We start from the raw sequence: 11998 nt of genomic DNA, 5'->3' as shown, positions 1-11998 counted from the left end.
TCTTGGAGGAAAGAGGGGCTCCCTGGAGGTTGGGGGCCAGAAGTCAGAGGAAAGAGGGGGTCCCTAGAGATCTGGGAGGGGCAGAGGTCTTGGAGGAAAGAGGGGGGTCCCTGGAGGTTGGGGGCCAGAAGCCAGAGGAAAGAGGGGGCTCCCCGGAGGTTGGAGGCCACCCCCACCAGAACTCGGCCAGAGGGGGCTCTGAGGAGGATGGGCTGCTGAGTAGTGATGGCACTGAGAGGGTCTTGAAGGGGCAGCCCCAGGGAGCCGACCACGGCAGTCAGGATGGAGGGAGGGAGGGACCCGATCAAGGAGGGAAGAGCCTGGAACCACATAGATGGGACTTGGCTGCAAGCGCCCTTGAGGTGCCCGTGGGGGGCCGTGGCTAACCTGGAACTCGGGTGCTGGAGCGCCACGCTGCCCATTAGTGGGGCATGGCCGTCAGCCCGCCGGCCCCCGCCCTTTGTTCCGGGGAAGACCGAACTCCCTAAGGATGAGAAATGGCCCCTGGGAGATCCGCGGCTCCTTCTGCTAAGTCTGCACTTCCCATAATGAGTTGGGGGGCGCGGCCTTTTCCTCTCCGTTTGTTTCTCGGCCTCGGCGGGACAGGGAGACCAGCGCCCACCGAGCCCGGGAGGGTCCCCAGGCGAGGGCTTGCTCAGAGCCAGCAGACCTCGGTCTGTGACAGGAGAACTGGGGGGGGGGGGTCTCATCTTGCATTGGCTGACAGGCCCGCCCCGACCGCCCGCTCCCCCACCCCCCAAAAAGAAAATCGGCTCCGTCACGCCCCCTGGGGAGTCTCACTGCACCCACATCTCACTGGCCCCAAACTAAGGCAGGAAAGCTCCGTGAGGTTCCTCAGCTGAGTGGCCTCAGCAGGAACCGCAGTCGCTGTCCCGGGTCTCGGCCAATACTGGCAGCCCCAGCCAGCTCACGGGGGAAGGTCGGTGTCTATGGTGACCTTGGGGCTCCAAGAGCCACGGGGGGGAGACAGAACCAGGCGAGGCCCTTTGGGGACTCCTCCCTTCCCTGGCTCCTGACACCCCCCAGTCCTCCAAAGGCCTCCTGAGGGCAGTGCTGGGCCTCAGGGCTGGATCCGGATCAAGAAGGGCACATTACAGAGGGTCAGGCCTGGAGGCGGGAAAGATTCCTCCTCCTGGATTCAAATCCAGCCTCAGACCCTCCCTAGAGGGGGAGCCACAGATGTCACTTCCCCCGCCTGCCTCAGTTTCCTCATCTGTAAAAGGAGCTGAAGGAAAAATTGCCTGGATTTGCTCCAGCCTCACTCCACGAGAGCCAAGTGCGCTCTATTTTAACTACTCCCACCCAGGGCTCCCCAAGACCTTGAAGGGCTTGAGGGCATCTCCCCTGGGGGCGTCTCCTCTGTGCTCCCCCTTAGGGGCCATTGATGAGTACCCAGGGCCATTTAGATCTCTTATAAGAGGAGCTAGATGGCATAGTTGATAGAGTGCCAGTCTGGGAGTCAGGAGGACCTGAATTCAAATCCAGCCTTGGACACTTAACACTCACTAGCTGCATGATCCTGGACGAGTCACTTAATCCCAATTGTCTTGCCAAAAAAAATCTTTTATGAAGGGATATTTACTTCAAAAGTATCGCCAGCGCCAGCCTACAAACCCCCCCAATAGCGGGGGAGCAGAAGCCCCTGGTTTCTGGGGTGCCGAAGGATTTGTCGGGTGGCTCCCACGTGGCATTCGCCCCATCCGTGCAGTCCGAGGCCAGCCCGGTGAGCTAGCTTTCTGATGGACTCTCCCTTCGGGGCTTCCCTGCTGGACTAGCCAGAATCTCGGCTGAGATGTCGGAGGTCCCAGGAGTCAACTCCCAGCCTGAGGGCTCCATTCCCTGGTTTTGCCCCATCCCACAAAGGGAAAGTGAATTAGCCGAGGCATTCGCCCTCTACTGTGTCCCCCACTACCACCATATTTCTAAGTGTGAGCCCACTGTGCCCAGAGACCCCCAGATCTGGAGGGGCCGTTTGGTAAAACTCCTCGTCACGTGCTCTCCGTTCATCCCTTTTCTGCAAGTTCGTCTGGGTGAGAATGGGAACACGCTGGGGGGGGGGGGGGGGGGGGGGGGGGGGGGGGGGGGGGGGGGGGGGGGAAGGGGCTCCGGATCCATGGGACCGGCTGAAGAGGAGCAGAGAGCTACCTTCCTGGGAGCCGGGGTCAGGAAGGGGCCCCGGGCTAACCCGGGAAACTGGGCAAATGCTCCAAGGTGTTTGAAACCAAGGTGTTCGTGAACCACGATGGGGAAAAGAAGAGAGTTCAGCCCCGCATTTCTTTGGAAAGTGCCGTGATTTAAGACGACCACTTAATTTACTCAATAAATTTTCTGCCCTCTTGGCGTCTTCATGGAGTCTTATTTACCCAAGCATATTAGCGCAGTCATTAATTAAATCAACGCTCATTAATTCATTCTGCTCTGGTCCTTGCAAATACAACCCCCAGAAAGCTGGAAATGATAGTGCCGTTCTGCTCCAGCTGGAGATTGCACTGGGAGGGAGGGAGGGAAGAAGGGAGGGAGAGAGGAGGAGAAAGAGGAAGAGGAAGGGAGGAATATGGAGAGGAGGAAGGAAGGGAGGGAGAGAGGAAGGGAAGGAAAAAAAGTGACTTCTATAGACCAGACACTATTAATTACTATGTGTGCAAAGACAAAGCTTGAGAGAGCCCCTGCCTGCAGGGAGCTTCCGTTCTAACCGGAAGGAACAGTACATACAGGGAGTGCTGGTCTAGGGCAGAGAGGTCCCAAGTGGAGCCAAAAATCAGATTAAAATGCCACTGAAACGACGACAAACCCTGCAGTTTTCTGACTCCATCGGCAGCCGGCAGGGACCCTCCTTCCCCCCTGCTCTAGGCTGTCTCACGCATCCCAAAGCCACGGCCCTGTGGGTTTGATCCTTGTGGGCAGGACGGCCGGCAGATAGCAAGATGGCGCCCACGGAGACCGTGGCCGGTCTGGGCTTGGGTAGCGGACTCATGCAGGGGTTTCCGCTCCGTCTCGCCAGGAGCAGCAGCCCAAGAGCACTCGCTGGTCGGGGCAGGGCCCGGAGCCAGGTTTCTGCAGCTCCAGGCCGTAAAGCTCCATTGGCACCACAAGAAGTGCGGCAGCAGCCAGGGCTTTGGCCAACTGCCCAGGCCTGACCCTGGACAGAAGGGGTCCATCCTCCCTCCTCTGAGTCAGTGGCTTAGGCCATCTACACCCACCTAGGACAGGTTAGGTTGTCTCTACTTCTGCCCCATAATCCCACCAGGGACCCCACCTTCAGCGTCACTATCTCTCTGTCTCCCTCCCTCCTTCCCTCCTTCTTTCCTGCTTTTCTCCCACCTCAAGTCTCCACGCAGAGGTCCCACAACCCCAGCAGAGACCCTTGAGAGCCTGACAGCGGCTGCTTTGGGGAGCGGTTCCAGAGCTTGGTCTCAGAGCATGGCAGAGGGGGGAGCAGCCCCGGGGGGTCGGGGGAAGGCCCCCTCTCATTCTCCCAAGGAGAGAACCAAGACTGAGGGGAGGGAGTGGCCCCGGACCTGGACGCCACGGCCTGTCCCGGTTCCCCAGCCCCGGGGTCTGTGACTGGGGTCGGGCCCTCCCGAGCCCCTGAATGGGCGGCTGCTGACGCTGAGGCCTGGCCCGGGTCCTCCCTTTCTGCTGCCAGCGGGTCCCAGGCGAGCGCTTCTTGTGAGAGGGAAGGAGGCGAAGGGACGGGCATGGGAGGCTAGAAGCTCCCCTGAGGGGGCTTGATGGGCAGGGCCCCTCCCGCACCCGGGAACAGCATCTCTGGCAGGGGGTTCTGCAGAGGAGCCCCCGAGCTGATTCTAATCAATGAGCCCCTCCCTGTGCAACGCCCGCCCCCTGCCCCCACCCCTTGTCTGTGGCTCCCACCCTGGCCCCCACCTGCTCCTCCTCCTCGCTGGGGCTGTTGTGCCTGCCCTGTGCCGCCACCTAGTGCCAGGCCGGGAGCCGGGAACGGCCCGTTATCGGCCACAGTCCCAGTGAGGGCCTGGACCCCCCCCCCCCCCCACCATGGGAAACCAAAGGGCTTCCAGAATGTGCTTCCCAAGCCCAGCGAGAGGCCGGCGCCGTCCCCTGTGGCTCCTGAAGCAGAGGGAAGGGCAGAAAGGGTCTAGTCCTGCCCGGTCACCGCAGACTTCTCTGGGCTCAGGGGTCAGAGGCTGTAACCCCCAGGCCCCTCCCTCCCCGCTCCAACCCTGTCAGCCCTGCAGCGCCCCAGCGGCCGCACAGAGAACAGTCTCAGGGCCTCAGTTCTTATCTCTGGGGGGGCGGGGGAGGAGGAGGAGGAGGAGGAGGAGGAGGAAGGGAGGAGGAGGAGCCAGCAAGAAGGGGGGGGGGGGCAGCTCGGTTGCTGCCTCACTCTCCAGCGCTTGCTCACACTAAGAACACTTAGCCTGGACACAAGTGCCAGACCGGGAGGAGGGTGAGGGTCGTGGCCGTCCTGGAAGAAAGGCCCAGGGGGGCCGACCTCACCCATCCCAAGAGGAAGGGGCTCCTGTAGGAGGTGGGGAGCTCCCGGTCCCTGGCATTTAAAGAGATGGGCTTGGCCAACCTGCAATTTGGGATCTGTGGAGGGTGGGGGGTGGACCCTGGGATGAGAGAGGAAACCCGGGACTTTCAGTTTTTTTTCAAGAAGAGTAGAGGCCATGGGTTTGCGAAATTTATTCCCTGGAGGAATTTCGTTTTCTGCCCCGGGGCCCCTGGTGTCCCCTGAGTTCTTTGCCGGGACTTGGGGGTCCCGGTTTTCCCTGCCCAACACCTGCCGCGCCTTGTTGATGGGCCGGGGGGTCCCCGCCCCACCCCCGGAAGGGGGCCCTTCAGAGGCCACCTATCTTTTGGGCTCACGGGATCCAGTAGGCATCTAATAAGTGCTTGGTGACTGACTGAGACAGACAGCCGGGGCACACAGAGCCAGAGGGGGGGCAGAGGCAGCAGGGCAGGGGATGCTCCCGGAGGCCAGGGATGCTCCCGGAGGCCAGGGCTGCTCCCGGAGGCCAGGGACGCTCCCGGAAGCCAGGGACGCTCCCGGAGGCCAGGGACGCCGGGAGACTAGGGACGCTCCCGGAGACTAGGGCCGCTCCTGGAGGCCAGGGACGCTCCCGGAGACTAGGGACGCTTCCAGAGGCCAGGGCCGCTCCTGGAGGCCAGGGCCGCTCCCGGAGGCCAGGGACACTCCCGGAGACCAGGGACGCTCCCGGAGGCCAGGGCCGCTCCCGGAGGCCAGGGCCGCTCCCGGAGGCCAGGGACACTCCCCGGAACTGGGCCTTCCAGGGCCCCGGCCGCCCTCAGGCAGGGGCCCTCCCAGGGGGCGCCCCGGAGGGGGAGATGGGCAGGGCAGTCAGGGGTTGGGCCGCCTCACTGGATGCTGGGGGCGGGGAGGCCAGGCCAGCAAAGGGCCAGGCGACCTGGGAAAGGGGGAGAGGGAGGCCCAGAAGGTCTGGCCCCTTTTGGCCGCCACCGAGCGAACCCGGATTTTCCGGGCCATTCCCCCGACTTGACGCCCTTTGGGGTGGTGGGCGGCGGGCCCCCCCCAAAGGGGTCGGGGTGGGGGCCCCGCGCCCCGGCCGGGGGGCCCGGCCCCGGGGGGCGGGGTCCCCCTTGGGGCGGGGGGGGGCCCAGGGGGGGGCGGAGGGGGGTCCGGGGGGGCGGGGGCCCGGCAGGAGGGGCGGGCCTGGCGGGCGGGGGGGGGCCGGGGCGGGGCGGGGGGGGGCACAGACAGAGCCCCCGGGACGCCCTCGAGAGGGGCGGCCCAGGGGTCGGGAAGACTTCTACCCTCTCGGGGCCCCAGAGACGCGCCGGACCCGCCTCCCCCTCCCTCAGCCACCGGAAGGAAGCCGGGCCGCTCGGGCGGAACGTGGGGCTCTGGCGCCACCTCCTGGGTTTGCCGGGAAACGGGCCTCGGCGCGGGGCGTTCCCCGGCTTCAGGCGCCGGCGCTCTCGCACCCTGACCTCTGCTCCCCGGAAAATGGAGTCACTGAGTGGGTGGCCCTGGGGCCGCCCGTGACCCTTGCGGGGTCTACGCCCAAAGGGGTCAGGACAGAGGGCGGGGCGGGGGCGGGGCGTGGGAGGTCCCGGCCGTCCCCCCCCCCCCCCCCCCCCCCCACCAGAGAGGCCAGAACGCCGGCCCTGCGGAGGGCCTGGTGCCCAGCGCGCCCATCGGGCGCCCCCCACTGGGAACTCCCCCGCCCCTGGGGTATTTTCTTTATCCCACAGACTCGCCCTCTCCCCCGGAGCCTCTGGGCCCCCCTTCCCCGGCCCCCGGGGCTCCCGCCCCTCCTCTCCGGGCCCCCAGGGGGCGCAGAACTCCCGCCCCCCCCCCTCCCTCGGTCCCGCCTCCGCGCTCCCGCTCGGACCCCCGGCCTCCGCCCAGGGCGGCGCAGGGTGCCAGTGTCCCCTCGGGTCCGAGAACCGTCTCTGGGACGCCCCTCCCGTTCCCGGGGCGGGGCCCCCGCGGCGCGGCTCCAGCGCGACACTGCCGGGCTCAGAACGGCCGGCGGGAGCCCGATCCGGCGGCGCGGCCCCGGTGGCAGCAGCGGCGTCCCGGGCACTGCGGGGGTTCCCCCGGGCGCTGCCAGCAGCGGGCTAAAGCAGGAGTCTACAGCTACCTATAGGCCGGGCCGAGAACGGGCCCCCGGGTCTCTCAGAAGCGCCCCGGGCGGGAACGGGCGGTGCTGTGCGTCAGAGCCCGACTCCGGCCTCCGGACGGCGCCGCGGGGGCCCGGCCCGGCCTGGACCTGCAGTCAGAAACACTGGGGACCCGGCCCGGCCCGGCGCCCCGCGCTCTGCGCCGCGTGCGGACAGAGGCGTGAGAAGCGTCCCAGCGCTTCCTCTCTGCTTTCCCTGAGCCGCGGGGGCCCGGCCCGGCCTGGATGTGCCCGGCGCCCCGCGCGGACAGAGGCGTGAGAAGAGTCCCAGCGCTTCCTCTCTGCTTTCCCTGAGCCGCGGGGCAACGCCTCCTGACCCCGGGCCGGCGCTCCGTGCCCTGCGCCCCCTGGTGGCCGCCTCTACGTGCCCTACCGCCCTTCCTGCAGCTGCCTCAGAGCCTCGTGCCGCCCCCGCCCGGTGTACTGACAGGGGCCTCCCTTAGCGCTGCTCCTCCTCGGGCACAGGGCGTGGTCAGACCCCGCCCCGCGTCGCGGCCCCTCCCCCCGCAGCCTCCCCAGCAGGCGCCCTGGCGGTTTAAGGGGCACCCCGGACGCGGTGTCCGGTGTCTGGGAGCGACGGGAGTGGCGGCCCGAGACCCGGCTGCGCCGGTCGCCGACGGGGCCAGAGCCTTGTGGCGTCACCGCGTTATCAGGTCCCCGTTTGCCGCGGCTCCTGTTCTTTATCCGTAATTTGGGGCAGAAATACTAAGTAAGACAATTAAAAATTAAAAAACCTCGATATAAATCACCAAAACCCTCAGACACAATCCCGTGCGTTCATGACCCAGCGCCACGCGCACCCCTCCCTGAGCTCTCCCATTTTAGTGCAGGGCAAGAAGTGGGGAGATGCTCCAAGAACTTTGTAGAGCTGGGGACACACCTGTTAGGGGCCGGGACCTGAGACAGGGAGCTAAGTCGGCGGTTGTTGAGCCGGGTTAGCAGCTGTCTAGCTCAGCGCATGTACTCAGGACTTAGTAGAGTGCCACTAGATCCCCACCTTTGACGAGGGTGCAAGCCGGGACAAGCTCAGCCAGCGTGGGGACTCGGGAGACAGACCGTGGTGGCAGGGGCTCTCCTCCTGGAACCGACATCCGGAAGGCCTCCAGAAAGCCGCCCAGCCCCAAGTGAGGGAGACAGGACTTCGAAGGAGGCAGGAAAGGGTTTGGGCTGGGACCGTGGCTGCACGTGTGGTGGTTACTGACCTGAAACGAAGGCTGCTCCCAGAGACCCTGAAATGGCCAAAAGGAGGCAGATTTCCCAGTCATTTTCCAGGCTATCTAAGCAACCAGTCTTCACTTCTTTGTAACTTAGCACCTTTTTTTTACAATCTTGGTTAACTTCAGTATGACTCCCTCTTCAGGCTCTTAAGAACTTCCAGGTGCCTGATCTTTCCCTATTTCCTTCAGTGGCCTTGCTTCTATTTACCTAAACAGTTCATTTTTTTTTGTGAAAAATGGACGGACATTTATTTGGCTTCCAGGCATGAAAATTAGACGGGAGAAGTGAAATTTAGAAATTGAAGATTTGAAACCCACAAGGACATCAAAGAGTACCAAGGGGGAGGGAAGAATGGAAGCTCATGGGGGCAGGGGCTGCATTGAGTGGGAAGTCCCCTGCCCAGTTAAGCATTTGACCTTCCATTTTTAAGAAATCCCAAACACTGGGGTCAGGGAAGGCAACAAAGAGGGATTGCCCCTTGCTCGTGGGGGTCTCTCACTTGGAGAGGCCGCACACCCTTTCTCATGAGAAAGAAACCTTTTCCCACACTCCCACTGGGACTCCTGGTGGTGTTAGTGGGCTCTACCGTCCTACAGATTTTAGGTAAGGTTTTGCAAGTCCTACTTCAGTCTTCCTAAAAGACATTACTAGTTCCTGGTGGCTTCCCCCAATAATACATGGTTCTTGGCCATTCCCATTCTCCTCAAAAGGGTGTGGGCCCAGTGTGGGACCCTTCTTTGTTTTTTATTGATTTTTTACAAATCTCCCTTTCCGGTCCTTAATTAAATTTTACTATTTGCTATTTCCCTAATTTTAACAAGCATTTTTTTTTCATGATCTAGAAAAGAGTTACTAACAGGAAGTTCTTAAGTACCAGATAAATTTAAACTGGAAACTAGAAATCATCTTCCTCCTTTTCACCGAAACAAGCCTGTCAATCTCCAGACAACAAAGCTATCATGTGAGTACAAGAGAAGCCTAAATGCTCTTTCCCTGTAGCTTTTTTTTTTTTTTTAAATCCTATGGGGTGACCCACCTTCAGTCCCCCCGGTCCTTTCTGGCTGCAGATGGCTCTCTCCATCACAAGGGCTATTTGTATCTCTAAGTCTTACTGATAAATTCCAGGGTGGTACCCCAAAACCAAGATATTTCTGCCTTTGTTAAGCTTCTGCTAAGTGCCTTTTCAGAGAACCAAAAGGGGCGACTTTCTCAAATCTGCTTCTCTCAAAGGAATTGATCTTTCTCAGATCCTTTCACAATTCCAAATCTTCCCTCCAGAAGTGCAGATCTTGATCTTCAAACCCTCAAAGTCCACTAAGATTTTTTTTTTTTTTTAGCATCTAGCACAATTTGGAGATTTATAGGAAAACTATTGCATCCGTGCCAATTACAACTTTAGTCTCTGGTTTATGACGCTACGAATTTCATTAACCCCAACCCTAAATGCTTCCAGACTCTAACCCTAACCCTTAATCCTGATTTTCTCTCTATAATTCCTACATGGTCAGGGCTAAAGTGACAGAAAGTGTCTTCCGGGGACAGTTAAGCATCAGCTGACACAAAGCTGGAAGGAAACTCTCCTTCAGATAGGAAATTTTCAGAACCTTTCCCAGAATTCCCAAGTCTTCAGCAGCTGCTTTTTTACAGTGGTCTTTCTGGCCACTTGCAGTTTTCTCTTTGGCAGAAGCTTCAAACCTCACAAGACAAAGATTCTCCTGCAAAGCTTTCGGGAGGGGCAGAAGGCGATAAAGAGGGAGTTCTCCACTCCGGGGCAGGAGGCTTGGCTCACAAACTGGCTGACTAACACAAGGAGGAGCTTGCCTATTAGTCATCTTCCAGGCGCAGAAGACCACGGGACAAAACAACAAACCAGATGTATTGGCTGGCCTTATCTCTTACTGAAGGCTTAATCAGAAGGTTTGTGCACGCAGTTCTCTAAAAGCCATTTCAAAGCCTTTAAATTGCAGTGATCTGGTCTTTCTTCCCTCAATTTCATTCAATTTGCCCCCCCAAAATTACCATTTGAATATGAGTTTTAGAATAAATTTCCCACAATTCAGAAGCATGCTCCATTCCCATATTAACCAGGGAGTTCTCAGGTGCCCGGACCAAAACTCCTAGGGGAGTTCCCACCTGTCCAGGGCTATGGGATCTTACTGTTTCCTGAGGGGTCTTTCACAAGACTGAGGCCAGTTCCCTTTAAAGGGACTTTGGGACTTCCAGCAATAGTGCTGGAGCTTATCTGGGAGCCAGAGAAAGGGCAACCTCCTGGACAGCCTTCTGCATCCCCCTCCCCATGGCGGCCGACCTTCCAGTCTGCGCCCTGATTTCTTGGCAAGGGGCGCAGAGCTGGCCACTTGCAGGCCCTGAACCCCAAACTGATTTGGCAGATTGGTAGACCCTAGATTTGCCTCCGACTCCAGCTAGACTAGAAGACTATATCCCCTTAATTTCTTATTGGAAAAATGATTAAAGATTTTGCCAGTTGGGAGAAGAGTAAGTTTCCGGGTCTTCCAGATGTGAAACAGGAAGGAGGCTACTCGGCTCCCAAGGCCCCCATAGGCGTTTGTGTGTCTTCCCCATCAGAGTGTGAGCTCCTGGAGGGCACCCCGTGCCTGGCCCATCGCTAGGCACACAGTAAACACTTACTAAGAAATGCTTGATAACTAATACGTACACAAGTGAAGGATGAACAAAGAAAGTGCTTCCAAGCTCACGGGAAATAAGAAGCCATCATACAAATAAGTAAGAATCTTCCAACTTTTATTTTTTGGGTACAATCATTGCAACATTTCCATTTCTTTATAATCTCCCTAAATGAAAGATATACAATAAAAATATAATCCAACATCCAACAAGTTTCATAATCAGAAAGGAATCTGAAAGCCTTGCTGTGGTAAGAAAGGATTGTTTTCAAAAATAGAAATTTCAAGCCAGCGACAAAACCTGGACATTCGTATTCTTTAAAAATAGAACTCTTTCCCATCCATCCCTGGAAGCCTCGCGTCTCTCTGTGTAGCCGGCCCAATGTAAAGGCTCCTTCCAAACCAGCAACAGGCGTCCGGGTGCACGGACACACAAATTACAGGACCGGGTCTGCCTCGGCTCGTGCCTCGTAACACGTTAATTCTATCTGAACGCCGATCGGATGCCACAAACAAATGAGGTTAGTCAGTCTTGGGGTCCCCTGAACTGGGAGGAATTAGAAAAATATCATGGGCTCTACTGGACACCACATAAGTAGCAGCTCTGCCCCGTTAGCAACAAGAACAGAGACTAAGGAACTGAGGGGGTCTGACCGAGGGGCCGGGGTCGAGGGAGACCCAGCAGGGGCTAGAGAACGTGCTCGGGGAAGTCATCGCCTGATGGAAGCTGTGGCCCAACGGCAGATGGAGCCAGCGCCAGGAGGGCAGTCACCGAGGAGACTACAAGAAGTCACAAAGAACCCCAACGACTGTCTTGGAAGTCTCCTGGAGAAAGAGCGAGATCCCCAAAGCCTGGCGAAGTCCAAACTTTGGGGGCCCCCTCCTGGGTGACCTGGTGGACAGAGAGCCGGGCCTGGAGCCAGGAAGATGAGGAGCCGACCACTTTACCAAGATCACAGCTTTCCAGGTGGAAAGGGATCTTGGGGGCCCTCCTGTGTGGGCAGGACCCGTCAGGACTCAAATCCAGGCCCCTGCCTCCAGGTCCGTCCCCCTTTCCTGAGAGGGAAGCAACGGATGGAGCCGATTCCTCATCAGGAGCCATGTGGTTACAAGAGGTCAGCCTCATCCCTAACTCAGGGAACTCCTCCCCCAGCCGGAGGCCGAGGCTCCTTCTGCCGAGGCAGCCAGAGCAGCCCAAGGCGAGTTACAGTCACAGAGCATTTTTCCACATTTCCCGGACAACTTTAACAACGTCTTTGACCAATTTGGCCCCTTTACAAAAAAGTCGGCTGTCCCGTCATAGAAAATAAACACGAAGTACACTTGGGGGATTCAAGTAAGAGCCATCCCACAAAGAGCCTGAGAGGGGTCCTGCTCCTCAACCCAGATGCCCCAGAACGTGTCCCTGCTCCGGGGAGGGGGGACAAGGAAAGCTCTCCCCGAGCCCAAGGGAGGAACTCAACGTTC

The 11998-nt window shown here is 59.4% G+C and overlaps 1 protein-coding gene across 1 annotated transcript; it reads left to right on the top strand.

The window, feature by feature from the left end:
- Window positions 1-4986: 4986 nt before the first annotated feature.
- LOC116420917 (collagen alpha-1(I) chain-like) lies at window positions 4987-11800 on the top strand. Its single transcript, XM_031949162.1, has 3 exons — window positions 4987-5368; window positions 5813-7377; window positions 8729-11800. The coding sequence occupies exons 1-2, from the start codon at window positions 4987-4989 to the stop codon at window positions 6925-6927; spliced, it is 1497 nt and encodes a 498-aa protein (XP_031805022.1). The 3' UTR covers window positions 6928-7377; window positions 8729-11800.
- The last annotated feature ends 198 nt before the right edge of the window (window positions 11801-11998 follow it).

Source organism: Sarcophilus harrisii, chromosome 1 (genome assembly GCF_902635505.1).
Source record: "Sarcophilus harrisii chromosome 1, mSarHar1.11, whole genome shotgun sequence".
In the NCBI taxonomy this organism is placed as follows: domain Eukaryota; kingdom Metazoa; phylum Chordata; class Mammalia; order Dasyuromorphia; family Dasyuridae; genus Sarcophilus; species Sarcophilus harrisii.
The sequence above is the reverse complement of the archived record's forward strand: the minus strand, read 5'-3'. Positions and strand labels throughout refer to the sequence as shown.

Bases quoted from the DNA above. Each gene is read 5' to 3' on its own strand.
- LOC116420917 (XM_031949162.1), top strand. From the start codon at position 4,987: ATGCTCCCGGAGGCCAGGGCTGCTCCCGGAGGCCAGGGACGCTCCCGG. The intron at 5,369-5,812 runs GTTGGGCCGCCT...TCGGGGCCCCAG, and splicing joins GATGGGCAGGGCAGTCAGGG to AGACGCGCCGGACCCGCCTC.